The sequence below is a fragment of the Meles meles genome, chromosome 11, assembly GCF_922984935.1.
Source record: "Meles meles chromosome 11, mMelMel3.1 paternal haplotype, whole genome shotgun sequence".
In the NCBI taxonomy this organism is placed as follows: domain Eukaryota; kingdom Metazoa; phylum Chordata; class Mammalia; order Carnivora; family Mustelidae; genus Meles; species Meles meles.
Window position 1 is genome coordinate 37,634,383 of NC_060076.1, and position 16,176 is coordinate 37,650,558.

Genomic DNA, 16,176 nt, shown 5'->3' on the forward strand with positions numbered 1-16,176 from the left:
TTGGTGAGGCAGACAGGGTGACTTGGGAGCGTTAGCCCATTTGTTGTGTTATTGGGTGGCTGTTTCCTCATCTTGTGGCTGTACCTGCCTCAGAGTATAAAGAACCACATTGGGTCCAAGTCAGTTCTGAGCTGCTGCTGGTCAGTGTTGACGTGTTGCTGCTGGGACCGTGGTGGCCACTCCCCCTCCCCTTCGGTCAGTTTTCAGCCTCCTCCTCAGGCAGCTGGACGCAGAGTTTGTTCTAGTGGGGGGGGTGCTCAGAGAGGGGCTTGGCATGTTTCCTGGAAGCTCCAGGTTTTGACAGGGGAAGTTGGGGGGGGGCCTCAATGGCTAGAGCTGGTGGATTGGGGGAGCTCTATGTCTTGAGCCTTGGACACTGGGCCTCTGGTCAGGAGGAGGCCCCCATTCAGTCTCTGGTCCAGCCTCACAGCTGTGGCCTCCAAGGCCCCCAGCCACCGCCCTTCCGCCGTTCATCCTTTGTTTGGCTGGTCCCAGGCCCCACAGAAGAGTGGTCAAGGCTGGCTGGGTTTCCTGCTTCCCTCTCCTCCGACAGGGGACAGGGACCGAGAGGCTCAGAGAGGGGCAAGACAGAGGCAGGCAGTGGGGGAGAAACTTGACACAGAGAGATCCTGGACAGGAAGGGTGACAGAGGTAGCAGACAGGGACAGATGTTCCAGCACAGAGAAAAGCAGTACTGGGGAGGGGGCCATGATGGAGGGAGGGGGTTGGCTGGTGACATAGGGGGATCCCTACCTCCTGCAGTCCTGGTGGTGTTAACAAGTCTAATTAAGAGGCCAGTGGCCCAAGTTAATTGGCTCGTTAACAGGAATTGCCTCTGAAAATCCCCCAACTCAGCGGGGTGGCTCTCCCAGAGGGGAGATGTAAGCAAGTGTTAACGAGGGATCCTGCAGCCCCCCCCCCACCGCTGCCCCCCTTCCACTTCACTCTTCCCCTCCCACCCTCATTGCACAGATCTGGCCAAGACCAGGGAAGCATCTGTCCTTCCAGGCTTGGGGGGCAAGATGAGGAATGAGATTAGATTCACATCTCCCAGCTCTGCATGCCTTCCTCTCCTGCGTTGTCTGTAGATCGGTGTCTCCGATATTCACCTCCCCCACCTAGTGCTGCCTCTCGACAGGTGCTCCCTCCCACCCTTCCACTCCAGTCTCCTGGGTTCAGTCCATCACGCCTGGGTTGCGGAGGCCAGGACTGGGGTTTACTTTTGGCTCTGACAGGCCCCTCCTGGGGGCAGGAGAGGAATGGTCAGAGAGCTCTCTGGCCCCAGCACTCCCCCGCACCCCTCCCAACCCCAGCAGTTCCTGTCTCACAAAGTTGATAGCTGCTAGGAGTTCTCTAGGGCTCTCGCCCTGAATCTCCCTACTGCTGCTGCCCGAGCCCTGGATGGGTGAAGTGGGCAGGTTAGGGGCAGCTTGTCAGGGGGTCCAGAGTGGGAGGGAGAGAGGCAGGACAGGAGACAAAGATGCGGACAAGAGACAGAGAAAGGAGTCCAGAAGCAGGGCCCCTCAGCTCCAGCTTGCCTGGGTAGCAGATGTCAGTGATTGGGGCTGGGTCTGTAGGTGGCGAGAGGTTAGGGTCACGGGGGTCAAGAAAATTTTCTAAAGGACCTAGTGACTGGAGGTGAACTGGGTCTTCACCGAGATTTAATCCCTCCCAGCATTCAACACACACTTTCTCCCACACACATACATACACAAAATACCCAGACATGCGCGTGCACACACACACACACACACAATTTGGAGACACTCACAATCACGGAGAAATTTTACACACTCCTCATCTCCTGACACCCACACCATCAGACACAGAGCCTCTTGGCCTAGACTCCTCATCATAGGCTCTCATCTGTGCACATTCACTTGGTGGTGCTGGGCCAGGCTGTGACCTGTGACTCTTGCCCTATGCTCTCCCTGCCCCCAACAGAAGCACCCCACGTGCAGTACGAGCGCCTAGGTTCAGATGTGACTCTGCCATGTGGGACAGCAAACTGGGATGCAGCAGTGACATGGAGGGTAAATGGGACAGACCTGGCCCCCGACCTGCTCAACGGCTCTCAGCTGCTTCTTCATGGCTTGGAACTGGGCCACAGCGGCCTCTATGCCTGCTTCCACCGTGACTCTTGGCACCTGCGCCACCAGGTCCTCCTACATGTGGGCTGTAAGTGTTGCTCCCAAACCCTCATCTGACCGCCTTCCCCCCAAGCCCCACACTTCACTAAAGAGGATTATCAGTGAGGCTTAGAACCTTGGCCCAGATCCAGTCCTCTTCCTTTTGGGGCCGGGGACGCTGCAGCACCCTGACCCTTGCCCTCTGATCCTTTCCTAACCTTCTCTTCTGACCTCTGAGCCCACTGTTTCCCACGGAATCCAGACCCCCGGGCATTTTGCATGTGTATCCCATCCCCACCCCACCCCGGCGATCTATGAGATCCAGAAATCCTGTTCCCTGTGACAAGATGGGCAGAGGAGGGATAGCAGGGCCTGATCCTTCTGGGGTCTGGGAAGGAGGAATTGTAGGGTCACAGCTCCCAGCTGGAGAGACCCCACTCTGTTGTGCACTCTTACAGGGGCTGGCTATGCAGGAGGAAGAACAGGCACTCTAGGAGGCTCCAGGGAAGAAAGAACACTTCCTAGAGTGGGAGGCACATGGAGGTTGGGAGATTTGGAGGATACATTGACAAAGTCACCTCTAACAGAGACACCTCTGACAGAGACCTAAGTGCGGCTGTAGGCCTCAGAGGCTGGGAGGGCATGGAAGGGCCACTTGTGCTGGTGGTGCAAGGGAACTAAAGGAGAGGATGGGGCAAATCAGGAGCCTAGAAGCTGGGGAGTGACATGAGCAGGGTCATCATGTCCTTAAGAGATCCTTCTCATGGTGGTGAAGAGAGACAGGTTGGATGGTGGCTGTGCCAGGGCAGAAGGGAAGCTGTTGCTGGATGCAGGGGAGATGATGAGGATTGGGCACCAGGGCGTGGAGTCGGGGCAGTTGAGAGGGGCTGGTTGGACTGCCAGGAGTTGGTGGTGCTTTGGAGGTAGAGAGGACAGGAGCGTAGAGAGCAGGGGGAATCAAGACAGCTGGTGCTACCAATCACTGCAACAGAGGCAAGGTGGAAGGGTCTGTGGAGGAAAAGATGGTGTGTTCTGGGGGCACCTGGGTGGCTCAGTCAGTTAAGCGTCTGACTTTGATTTCAGCTCAGGTCTTGATCTCAGGGTCCTGAGTTCAGGCCCTGTGTTGGGCTCTGCGTTGGACGTGGAGTCTACTTAAAAAAAAAAAAAAAAAAGCTACTGTGTTCTGTTTGGACAGTAGTATGCAAGTCATCTTATTTCGGATTTCCCTAGAATCAGATCCTAAGATGAGAGTGTGTATGCAAATAGTTTATTAGTCGGGAGGCAGAAACACCATAAGGAAATGAGAAAGTGCTAGAAAAAGGAAGTTACGGGGACCGATAAAGACGGAGTTATCCATTTATCTTCTGGGCAACTGCAGCTTTGCCCTGAAGGGACTCTGAGGGCCCAGGCAGGACATGGACCTGGGAGTTCTACCCCCTGAGCAGTGAGGGAGATCAGAAGTTTACATACTGCTCATGTAACTCCTGCTCAGCCTTGGTTGGAGTCTCCCCGGGGTGGGGGCGGGGATGCTTTAATTCCCCTGCACTTTTGGCTTGATGCCTCAGCAGGCAATGCAGATTTTAGTGACCAATGAAAGCTCTTAGGCACATAAATAGGTATGGGCCAGGGATCTGCTAGGGCATCACCGACATTTGCTGTAGATATGTTGGGTTGGGGTCCTTGGGGGACCGTGGGAGTTGATGGCTGTAGCCAGTGGATCTGAGGGTCTGGGGCCTGGGCTGAGGATGAGATGAGAAAGGCCATGGAGGGGGTAAGATGGCCAAGAGTAAGAACTCTGGGATGAGAAGAAAAGAGGACCCAGAACTGGGCCCTGAAGATCACCACTTTATAAAGGGTTGATGGAGAGAGATGAGCCACAAATAGAGATAAGAAGGAGCCAACAGGAAGATAGAGGGGAAAGTGAGTGAATGTGATTCAGAAGAAAGGTTTGGAGAAGTTGGGATGAGGAGCTTCTCAGTGTTGCTGAGGGTCAGCTGGACAGGCACCCACCAACAGAATATTCAGAAAATAGTTCCATTTCTTTTTTCCTTGAGCCAAAGATTCACGTTTCTCCGGCCTCACCCCATATGGGGGATGCACCCCACTTTCTGAGGGTGGTTTCTTTATTCCCTGGGAGCTGCTGAGGGAAGGAGATACATGAGCAACTTGGGAGCAGGCTCTTTCCCTGCTGTCAGGAGACTGGCATGGACAGCATGGGAAATGTTAGACTGAAGGATTACTCATGGTCATCCCCAAAACACTTACCCACCCGTGGGGTTAGAGGCGGTGTGAAAATACGTTTTGGCGGGGATATTCCTTTTCACACAGAAGAGCCTTCCTGTGTTTAAACTAGAAAGATGGCAATCATAGCCAAGTGTCTTAGTTGCAAGCCAGGGGTGGAATGACCCCTGTCGGCCAGCTTGAGAAATACGGGACCTGCCTACCTGAGTTCTCCCGGGCCCACCAAGACGTCTGTTGGAAGTGGAACACTCAGCCTAGCCCCATGTCCTTATACACAGAAAAATGCCATGGAAGAAGGATGAGACCAATTAGACACCCCTGTTTTCTCAGTTTGAGTCCTAGAAGTCCATAGGATGGACAAGGCTGGCCATCATGGCTAGACTTTGGTGACCCTAGGCCGTATTCCTAATGGCTTGAGTTTTGAAAGGTCGTTGGAGGGAAATTGGGTCTAGAAGTGATGTCTGTGGTCTGTACCCACAGGACATGCCCATAGATGCCCTGTTGTGACCAGAGCCCAGACCTTTCACAGTGCTGACCACTCCCAGGGCTCTGCCTGTCAGAGGAGAGCTGGCCATGAATTGGCTATAGCATTAGTAACAGGTACTTATCTCTCATTGCTTTATTTCCTTCTAAAGAGCTGGTCAGAGGAACAAGGGACATTAATCATGATTGTCTCAGTCACTTTATATTAGTAACAAGAGACTGGGTTTGGCAACATTCAATATCAAATTATTCTTCTAGCCAGCACTCAGAGAATAGGACAGAGTTACCCCTGATTTGTGAGTCACTGAAGCCAAATTATTTAATATTTATCTGAAACATATAAGATTTTCATGTTTCTATTTCCAGGGGAAACTGATCATAAAAATATCCTATTGAAAGTGTCCTTAACCAGACTGATCCCTGAACTGCTTTCTCCCAGTCCACCTTCCCACCCCCTGGTGGTTGCTCAGACAGGATGGTGAGAGGAGTGCCCCCATCAGGAAACAGGATCACCCGCTTTCCTTTCGTAGCATCCTTTGGTTTACTAGACACTGCTGATTCAGTGTCTTTCTGGTTTTAAGCTAAAACAAATCAGAGTGATTTACTGATTTGACATGGACAGTTCCTTGTCCAGTTTTTACATATTTGCATTTAACTGGTCAGGACAGGAACTTCAGAACCCCTGGTACAGCGCTGCTTCCCCCTCAACCCTGTTTGCTGAGAAGGAAAGAACAGCTTATGGATGAAGATGTCTGGGGGGATAAAAGACAGGTGGGAGGCAGGAGAGGGGCATCTGGGAAGCCAGGAGTTGGGGTGCCTTAAGAGATGTCATGAGATAAGGCTTTGATGCCAGACAGGAGGAGTGTGGGTGGGGCCGAGGCAGGGCTGGAGCTGGAAGGGTCACCCTGCCCCACCCAGCCTGAGCTGGCCTGGCCAGGGGTGTGGGCAGCCTGCCCCTCCTTCTCTCGGGGCCGCCGGGCAGGCCTCGTGCGTGCTGGGGGCTCCAGCCCAGGCGGGCTGGCGAGATGAGAGGAAAAACATGCGGTTTGGTGGGCTGGACATGGAAAAACAAGCCAATTAGGAGGAAAACAAACAAACCCTGGGCCAGCGGGGGCACACGCACACACGCACACATGGCCCCGTGTGGGACCCAAGGATGTCCTGCCACAGGCTGCCACAGTCACTTGGGCATTTCAGGAGCCCCCAGAAGGGGCAGCTTGGGATGCCTGGGCATCCAGGAATATGTCTGTATGCCCAGAGAATGACCTGACACGCGTATTAGTTTTTGCTCACACACAGCCTCTAACATGTTCTCATGTGGTGTTCAGTTCATACGTGTGGACACACTTGGAATTCCGGGCACTTTCCCACACCCACAGTTTGAAAAATATGTTCAGGCTTCAGCTTCATCTCACATACAGTGTTTCAGGTATGGAGTTGTGCTGTCCCTGTGTTCCAGACACGATGGCGCACTTACACGTATTCTCAGAGTGCCTCAGCTCCTAGGCCGGACCCATCCAGGCGGCCCTGAGATCAAACAGCCCGCCCAGAGTCCCACACAAATGCAGTCTGCAGTCACACACAGCCAATCGCACGGTTACACGCTTGCCCAGGATTTCAGTCACATGCATGAAGCTTCTCAGAGTTACCAGACAGCCTCACAATTGCCATGTCTTAAAAACAGCTTCTTCGGGCGCCTGGGTGGCTCAGTGGTTTAAGCCACTGCCTTAGGCTCAGTCATGATCTCAGGGTCCTGGGATCGAGTCCCACATTGGGCTCTCTGCTCGGCAGGGAGCCTGCTTCCCTCTCATTCTCTCTGCCTGCCTCTCTGCCTACTTATGATCTCTCTCTGTCAAATAAATAAATAAAATCTTAAAACAAAAACAAAAAAACAACAGCTTCTTCCCCATCTTGCAGCCCACTCACAACAGGCCTGATCACACACTGTCCCACAACCTCACACTTGGTCTCTCATAGCACCCCTACCTCCACCCACCCGGCCCCTCAGCTGGGCTCCAGCTGCAGCAAGTCACTCCTTTTCTTCCTTTCTTTGTTTTTCTTTCCTCCTTTTCCCTCTGAGAAACCTGGTCCCTGTCAGGAAACCCAAGCCCTTCCCTACTCAGGGCCCAAGGCCAGGCAGGAGTAGCCAGATGACAGACAGAGCCCTGCCTGGCCCCCTGGTCCCCCATGACCTGCCCAGTCAGAGAGAGGAACTGGTTTGAGGGGGAGGCTGGTCTCACGGGAGAGGATGGTCACGGGGGAATGGAGGGGACTGGTCAGTGGGGAGGCTGGCTGGTGGAGGGGGCGGGCCTGTGAGTCCAGTGCCTTGGCCCGCTCTGCCCTCCAGAGAGTCCCAGGCAGCAAGGAGCTGACTCTGCAGCCTTTAGTACCCACCCCACCCCCAGCACCCTTCTCCTTTGAAGCTGGGGGTAAGGGGGGGTGGTGGCAGGAGGGGGAGTGGAGGCTTCTCAGCCGACCTCGGAATGTCCTTTTCTCCTGGGGTGGCTGCCAACTCTGGCCTGGCCTGCAGGCCCCCACAAGGCACTTCCTGTGTCCTTGACCATCCCCCACCCTACCCCCATGCCTCTGTGTCCCTGGGCAGTTCGGGAAGGGATATGAGAGGCACACAGGATGAACATGAAACAGACACAAGATGGACACAGGGCCAGGAAGGCTCCCCAGGGGAGGCAGACAGCAGTGGAGAGAATGCAGTTTGCCCCTTGTGGGGGTTTCAGCTGGGCTCTAGCTCTCCCTGCAGGCCTGGGGCATAGAGCCACACCTTTGCCCACAGCGTAGCCCACTCTAGCTGCTACATACACCCAAGCTTCCCGGATGCCTCTCTGACCCTCTCATCTCTCCTGCTGCAAAGCCAGATTGGGCCCTGGGGGTTCGGCCCCGATACACATATACTTCCCACACACTGGACATGTACGTGCAATCAGAGTCAGTCACAGTCACGTGTACACTGTGGATGAAAGCCCACAGTTCCCCATGTGTCACCATGGCCACTCGACAAGCATAGACATGTACTCCCCCTTTCACAGTCCCTGGCTTATTGAACTGCCCCCCTCCCATTTCCTGTCCACCTGTCAGGCAGAGGGTGGGGCGGCGGGGGAGGGGGACATAGGAGGGAGGTGTCAGTGTCCCTGGAGCCACTGACGGACATTCCTTGCCTGGGTCAGATCACAGAAGCTGCCTCCTTCCAGGAACCTGAGCCGCCTGTCCTCACGCCTTACCCAATGCCTGAGTGTGGGACAGCTGGGCTGAGTGCTCACAGCAGCAAGAAGTGTGGTTGGATAGCAGAAAGGACTTCCCAAGTGTGTGTACATGTAGTCATGTAGGTGGGTAGCCCCATGCTGGGGTTGAGTCCCAGCCCTGGCTTGCTGTGTGACTCCAGGCAGGTCTCCATCTCTCTCTGGAACTCCGCATTCTAGATTGCAGGCTGCTGCTACCCTGCTAACCAAGGAAAGGGCTTCTTAAAGGGTCTGTGATGGCGGAGCTGGGGGCTAGGGCTTGGGTGAGGTATGCAGCAAGGGAACAATAGCTTCCTCTCAATACACGTGTGCACACACATGCAGTCAGTCATACATGGACACACAGTCCGAGCCATGCCCTAGATACTCCTGTGTATGTACCTACATTCCGTTATGGGTCATTGATGTCACAGAGACACGTGCACCCACGCGTGTATACACCTAGCCGCCCAGTGTGGCTGTTCCTGGGGAACCACCGGGCTTGGGCTCGTGTTTCTTAATCTCTACTGGGGGAAGCCTGGGATGACTCTTCTCCAGGGAGTGCACTCTGATTATTCTAGCAACCAGAGGACCCAGTCAGGACCCCCACCCCCACCCTGTAGCCTCCGTTGCAAAGTTTTTCTCTGTGAATGGACACAACGTGTCAGGAGATGTGGGGCTGGGGCCGATTCCCCCAGACATCACCTCCGTCCTGTGATTGATGAGCTGAGGCCCGCAGCCCCCTGTTCCCCGCAGTTCCCGCCTCCATTGAGCAGGTGGGGGGGGCTCCCTCTTCATATAACCCTTGTTTTTCTTTAATTAAACATCTGGCTCTCTGCGGCCTGGGAAGCCTCAGACCCTCGCTGACAGCCACCCCTCCCCAACCTCTGGCATTGCTGATGGGTTGAAGGGGGAGAGCTGGGGTTCTGGGGCCCACCTGTCCCCACACTAGTGCAGGGGACTAGGGGTTCCTGACCATGCTGTGCTCACCCCTCAGTGCCGCCGCGGGAGCCCGTGCTCAGTTGCCGTTCCAACACTTACCCCAAGGGCTTCTACTGCAGCTGGCATCTGCCCACCCCTACCTACATCCCCAACACCTTCAATGTGACCGTGCTGTGAGTAGACTTGCCTGTGACCCCGTTCCACCCCTGACCTCTCACCTCTCCTCCAGCCACCCACCATGCCCTCAAGTCCAGACTCTAGCCCAGCCTTGGGCTTGACTTTCCCCCAACCTCTGCCCCACCTGACCCTTGATGTTGGTAACAGTGTCTGGGCCTCACCCTTCCCCAGGCACGGCTCCAAAATCATGGTCTGTGAGAAGGACCCAGCCCTCAAGAACCGCTGCCACATCCGCTACATGCACCTGTTCTCCACCATCAAGTACAAGGTCTCGATAAGTGTCAGCAATGCTCTGGGCCACAATGCTACAGCTATCACCTTCGACGAGTTCACCATTGGTGCGTGGGGTGGGGTTGGTCCCTGCAGCACACTCCAATGGGAGTGTGTAAGTGGATGTGTGCCAGAGGTGTGTGTGAGCACCGGGAGGGATGTTCACATGTGTGCATGGTATGTGTGGCCCGTATAGACATGTGTTCAAGGCATGTATAGACCTGTGAACATTGGCGCGAACGTCCTTTACCTGCGTGGGCCAAGAGACCTTTCCAGCAGCTCTTCCCATCATCTCTCTGGCTCCCAGAGTATACAGGAGGGGGAGGGGGGCAGGCTGGGCCAGACCCTTGTGCAGCTGCAGCCTCCACACCCCCCCCCCCCCACGCTAATGGCTTCCTTACGGCTTGTGATGAATGAGGTGTCAGAACAGGAGACAGGACTGGGACAGATACCGCCCTCACCCCACCCCCATCCCCACCAGACCCCTTGCCTGCTCTTACCCCATCCCAGCCAGACCTCTTGCCTGCTGCTGCCCCATCCCAGCCAGACCCCTAGCCTTCCCCTACCCGATCCCCACCAGACCCCTTGCCTGCTCTTACCCCACCCCAGCCAGACCCCTTGCCTTCTCCTACCTCATCCCAACCAGACCCCTTCCCCTACCCTATCCCAGCCAGACCCCTTGCCTCCTCTTCCCCCATCCCAGCCAGACTCCTTGCCTTCCCCTACCCCATCCCCACCAGACCCCTTGCCTACTCTTACCCCATCCCAGTCAGACTCCTTGCCTTCCCTTACCCCATCCCAGCCAGACCCTTTGCCTGCTCTTCCCCCATCCCAGCCAGACCCTCATACCTGGGTCCCCCAGACTGTTTCTACATGAGCTGGGCCCTTAGACTCCCATCATGTTCTCAGCCTACCTCCAACCCAGATCTGCCACAACTGTGGACTATCTCTTAACCTTGACCAGCTTCAAGCCCAGACTCTTCCAGGGAAGAGTGTATCTCAGTTTGGAACTGGAAGAGTTGAGGTGAAAAGCCAAGTTTGAGGGGAGTGTATGATGCTGGTGCAGGAGGGGGTGACCCAGGGGACAGTGGAGGTAATGCTGGTAATGGTGGAGCCATCCTATAGACTCAGTAATTGGGATGCTTGTCATTATTAGCATGGGGTTGGGATGATGGGATGAAATTTGGGATATCGCTATCATGAGCTGGTGACAGTGACTGTAGTGACAGTCCTTGGTGGTGACAGGCATGTGAGAGGTGGAAACAATGAGACGGTTGTTAATGGTAGTTACCAGAACCGACAGCAGAGAAGAGAGGTGGCCACCGTGACAACTAGGACGGTGGTCGGCGATGTAAGATTGTGGACATAACAACTGGAGTTGACAAAGTGGGGTCGTTCCCAGCAATTAGTGAGATAATGAAGCTGTGTCTCCTTAACAGTGAAGCCTGACCCTCCAGAAAATGTGGTAGCCCGACCAGTACCCAGCAACCCTCGCCGGCTGGAGGTGACTTGGCAGACCCCTTCGACCTGGCCTGACCCTGAGTCCTTTCCTCTCAAGTTCTTTCTGCGCTACCGACCCCTCATCCTGGACCAGTGGCAGCATGTGAGTGTGTGCCCTGCCCACATCCCAAGCACCTGAGTCAGAGCCGCATGGCACGGGAGGGGTCCGTACACCAGTATCAGCAGGCTGCTGTTCCAGTGTGAAGTCTGGACGCAGCCAGAGAGGCTTTCTTTCCTCGGGGAGAAGGGATCAGATGGGCCTGGAAGGATGGATGGGACTCAGGAAGGTATCCTGATCTGTGATCCTGATCACAGGTTCCCTGTGATGTCCATGAATGTGATGGGAACACAGCTGTTTTTGTGGCTGCCAGTGTAATGGAGAGAAATCCCAGAAGGGAGATGGCAGGCAGGACAGGTGGGATTTCCCTTTCCTTAATTCTGGCTCTCAGCCCTGATCAGGCATCTCCCTCTTAGACTCTGGCCCAGGCTGTGGGCCTGTACTGGACACAAGAGGCAGTACATCTCTGTCCTCAAGGACTCACGGGCTCAAGGGCTCAAGGGGTCAAAATCAGGCAGTGGCGTCAAACTTGTTCCATGGTATGGGTTCAGGCCATGACTGGTGTCACGGCTCCAAAGTCAGATGTAACTGAGGGGTCCGCTCAAGTTTACAGGTCGGAAGGTATCCCAGGCCAGGAATGGAACAGTGGTTGAGGGCTGATCTGGGGTCAGCCTGTGGTCTGGGATGTTAATCAAGCTATAGTCGTTCTGAGGAGCAGCCATGTGTTTGGGGCCGACTTAGCGTTTCCTCTCCTTGGCAGCCCTGGGCCCATAGTGCTGCAGGCACTCTTTCTGGCCCATGAGGTCTGTGGGCTAGGAGTGGGGCTGTGAGGGTGCTCTGCAGGCTAACCCGGGCTGGTACCCAGGGATCAACCCACCCACTGGGCTCCAGTCCCATCTCCTCATGCCCCCCCTTCCAGCTACCCTTTAAAGTACGTAATTTGATTCCAGGGTGCCTGTCCGGGTTGTAGGCCTGGCCCCCACAAAGGCTGCTCACATGTTCTCTGACGGAGTCCGGAGTCCCTCCCGCCTGGCCAGCTGCCCGCGCCTAATGCATTGCTAATAACCAGGGTCTAGTTTCACAAGCCCCCCTCCCCTGCTAACGAGCTACAGGCAGCAGCCCCGCGCATCGCGGCGCACACGCCTCGTGGTGGACCTGGCGTGCTGCCCACCACACACACGGGAACATGCACAAGTACACGTGGTCCCCAGCAGCAACCATGCTCCATACATGTGTGTGACTAACATGCCAAGAGCACACACTGAAGGACTTACCCCCATGCCAATGTGAGCCACGCAGAGAATGAGGACTCTGTGGTAAGAGCATGTATGGCCGCTGGCGTGCTTGCCCTCTTCCTTAGCTTGTTGGCGTTGCAGTTGGCTCGATTTATGGCTCTTTTGAACTTGACTTTCACTCTGAATAGAATCTACTCTGCCTGATCCTTTATGTTGGAGAGAAGCAGGTGTATGATCGGGAGGGGGTACAGAGGGGAGAGCAGAGAAAAACATCACTGGGGTTTTCAGAGGGAAATGAGAGCTGCAGGCCAGGATGGACAGGAATGGGCACCATGAGGTCTGGCAGGGCCTTTCTCAGCATGGACAAGGCGGGGCAAGTACTGGGACCCAGCATGGGTTCCCTGCATCTTCTGCTCTGGCCTGACTCAGCAGGGAGGCTGGAGGGCAAGTGTGACATGTGCCACGGCAGACTGAAGGGAGGACTCTGAGGCAGATGCCAGCTACTAGAGAATCCCTGCCAAGTGAGGAGCCATTCTCTTAAGGGTGTGGATTAAGGGATCAGTGACAACCTAGCAAGAAGGGCTCGAAGCTAGGGGATATGGCTGCCAGGAAAGCACTGGACTCCTGGGCCACGTTTCTAGCCATGTATGGTGCCCACCATAAGCCCACCAATGAGGTGCTAATTTGATCTGTTCTCCATAGCTCTCTCTGTGTCTACTCAGCCAGAGGGGGGTCTTTGGAGGGCTAGAGGTTATAGGGGACCAGAGGAGGAGGAACTGGGACCCAACTCCAGGGTGGGGAGAATCTGTGGGGTCCCTCGATCTTCCAGAGCTGGGAGTAGGACTGACTGTGCCCAGGTCTGGGCCCTAAATGACTTTCACCCTGACCCTGACCTTTACCAGTGTCTCCTCCTCTGGGCCACAGATGGGAGCGGGAGGGGTCAGGTTATTGGAGGGGCTTCCTTAGACCCATCTTCACACACGTGAATACACGCACACATGCATGCTTGTACTCCCGGCCTGTCAAGTGGGTAGCCTAGACCCCAGTGTTCCGGGAAGGGAGATTGGAACAGGGACCAAGAAAGCCCTGAAGCCAGACGTGGCCCAGAGCAGCCCCCTCCTCCGCCCCTGCCGGCTGCCCCTGTTTACGAGGAGGCTTAATGAGGCAGCGGGTGCCGCTGAGATGAACCAGAGCCCAGCCTGGGACTGGGAGGGGTGCCGGACAGGCAGGCCAGCCTGAAGGGTGGGGGAGACCAGCAGAACAGGGCTGGCCCAGGCGGGGGTGGGGTGGTGATGCCTCTAGGAGGAAATGGAGCAGCTGTCCTGCTGTCCCCCAACCCTTCTGCCTCAGGCAGGGTGATTATTGTACTGTGGACTTCCCGAGGGAGAGGTCGAGCTGGGGCCAGGCTGGTGGGTGCATGGGGCATCTGGGAAGCCAGGCTCTGAGCTAGAACCCATGATGACGACAGAGCTGGCTGAAGTGTGTTAGGTGCTTCCCATGCGCCTGAGTCCTCACCCTACTCCTGTGAGGTAGGTCAGGAATGCCATTTTATAGATCAGGCCAGCAAGACATGGGGAGGTTAAGTAACTTGGTCACCTGGCTGAAAGGGGACGGAGCTAAAACCTGGACTCAGGCAGCCTACCTCCACGTCTGTATTTACAGCCTTTCTTCTAAGCACATCACCAGCTCCTCTCTTACCCTGTTACTCTTGTCACCGCCAGGCAGAGACTGAGATCAGGGCTCAGGCTGGGCGCTGGGAGGGAGCTGGGATAACAGCAGGGTGAGACACTGAGCAAAGTCCTCCTTCTGTTCCCCCGGGGGTGCTCCTGGTCTCCTGAAAGATTTTCTTACTCTCCTTCAGGGTTCTCGTCCTTTCCTTGGGGTCTCCTCCCCAAGATTTCTTTACCCGCCTTTGGGAATATTCTCGATATCCTTTCTCCCTCCGGGGCAGCTCTCTTTTCCTCCAGCAGGGGGATTTTCACTCTTTTCTCCCCACAAGTGTTCTCAGTTCCTCTGGGGGTACCTCACTCTCCTGACCCCCAGGGCTCCCCACCCCCATCCCGTGGTCTGGCTGCAGGTAGAGCTGTCAGATGGCACAACGCACACCATCACAGATGCCTATGCTGGGAAGGAGTACATCATCCAGGTGGCGGCCAAGGACAATGAGATTGGGACGTGGAGTGACTGGAGCGTGGCCGCTCATGCCACACCCTGGACTGAGGAGCCACGACACCTCACCACTGAGGCCCAGGCCCCGGGTGAGCCCCCCCTCACCCCCATTCTCCCAGGGGGTCTGTGCTCTTGCCTGGCTTTATCTCCCACCTTTCAAATCCTCCCAGGACTTAGAGCCTGAGAGCCTCCACCCAGGCACTCTGCGGGCTGCCACACTCTGTCTGTCCTACCGAAGCTGGTCCTGGTCCTGGTCCTTGCTGTCTGGACATTCTTGGTAGGGGCCATTGGGTGGAAGGGTCATCTGAGAGCCATGAGGAAGCAAGATCTGCCTGGTGGGTGAGGCAGGACACATCTGAGAGAGGAAGCAGGGGCTGTCTGACGGGGGAGGCAGTACTGGCCTAACACAGGGAGCAGGAACAGTGTGCTTCATGAAGCCCCCGACCTGGGTTGGACTGCAGCCCCGGCCCAGCCCTGAGTTCCCTCCATGTTCCCCAGAGACCACGACCAGCACCACCAGCTCACTGGCACCCCCACCCACCACGAAGATTTGTGACCCTGGGGAGCTGGGCAGCGGCGGAGGACCCTCAGCACCCTTCTTGATCAGTGTCCCTGTAACTCTGGCCCTGGCTGCCGCTGCCGCCACTGCCAACAGTCTTCTGATCTGGTAAGTCAGGTGAGGCTGGGTGGTAGAGGGAGCCTGAGGGGACCTCCATCCCACCCTCATCCCTCACAGCCCCCTGCCCTGTCTCCCCAGAGCCCGGCATCCCGTGAGGACATGCCAGCGCACCTGCAGAGGAGCAGGAGGCCGGAGCTGAGCCCGCAGACTCCAGTTTCTATTTTGCACACGGGCAGGAGGACCTTCTGCATTCTCTTCAAACATAATTTGTAGAGACCCCGGCAGGCCCGGGCCTGCCGCCCCCTAGCCCTGCCACACCACGTTGGCCCTCCTTGGTCCCTCAGGCGAGGAGGACCCTGCAGCTAACCCACCCACCAAAGACCCCCCACCCTCACCCTGGCCCCTCGGGCTGGACCCTCCAATGCCAGCGACTCCCAGGAGCCCTTGGGGGGGTCTGAGGGGAGCCCCTCACATCCATAATTTCTCCTCCTGCCCTAGCCTCCTGTCTGTCCCAGGGTCTCTGTTGCCACCATCAGATTATAAGCTCCTGATGCTGGGGGGGCCCAGCCATCCCCCTCCCCCCAGCACCCACACTTTTCACTCCCCCACCTGTGCCCGTTTTGTATGACCCTCCCCTTTCCCTGCTCCCACCCCGCAGTATTTAATGCCCTGTCAGTCCCTTCTAGTCTGACTCAATGGTAACTTGCTGTATTTGAATTTTTTATAGATGTATATACAGGGGTGGGAGGGTGGGGGGTTCTCATTAAACGTCACCATTTCATGAGTCCTTGAACCAGACCCACTTTGGGAGGGTATCCTTCTTCCAAGGATCCCTCTTAAGGCCTGGAGGAGGGAAGAAATTCTGCTTAGAGACAACTCTCTCCACAGAGATGGGGAGAGGCAGTATTGCTCTCAGACAGGTGTGTCTCAGGGTGGGGGCTTTCTGCTGCTTTGGAGGATACGGTTTCCTGGAGGCCAAGGGCAGAGTTGTGGGGGATGAGGGGTCCCAGTGAGGCAGGTCCCACATGGGGATGTCCAGTCAGTCCTGGAGGCTGCTGAATCCTGACAGGGAAAGGCCTGTCAAGGGTCATCTCCAGAGCTGGCCTCCAAGAAAGCCTCG

The 16,176-nt window shown here is 56.1% G+C and overlaps 1 protein-coding gene across 4 annotated transcripts in view; it reads left to right on the forward strand.

Annotated features, from left to right (window-relative positions):
* CNTFR (ciliary neurotrophic factor receptor) overlaps nucleotides 1-15,810 on the forward strand; it is a 38,192-nt gene extending 22,382 nt beyond the window's left edge. For all 4 annotated transcript variants that reach the window (XM_046023845.1, XM_046023844.1, XM_046023847.1 and 1 more), the window contains 7 exons: nucleotides 1,945-2,178; nucleotides 9,084-9,201; nucleotides 9,377-9,543; nucleotides 10,915-11,078; nucleotides 14,346-14,526; nucleotides 14,936-15,104; nucleotides 15,195-15,810. In XM_046023845.1, the coding sequence (XP_045879801.1) occupies nucleotides 1,945-2,178; nucleotides 9,084-9,201; nucleotides 9,377-9,543; nucleotides 10,915-11,078; nucleotides 14,346-14,526; nucleotides 14,936-15,104; nucleotide 15,195 (1,034 nt within the window). In that variant the 3' untranslated portion in view covers nucleotides 15,196-15,810. The remainder of the gene's footprint in view (nucleotides 1-1,944; nucleotides 2,179-9,083; nucleotides 9,202-9,376; nucleotides 9,544-10,914; nucleotides 11,079-14,345; nucleotides 14,527-14,935; nucleotides 15,105-15,194) is intronic.
* The last annotated feature ends 366 nt before the right edge of the window (nucleotides 15,811-16,176 follow it).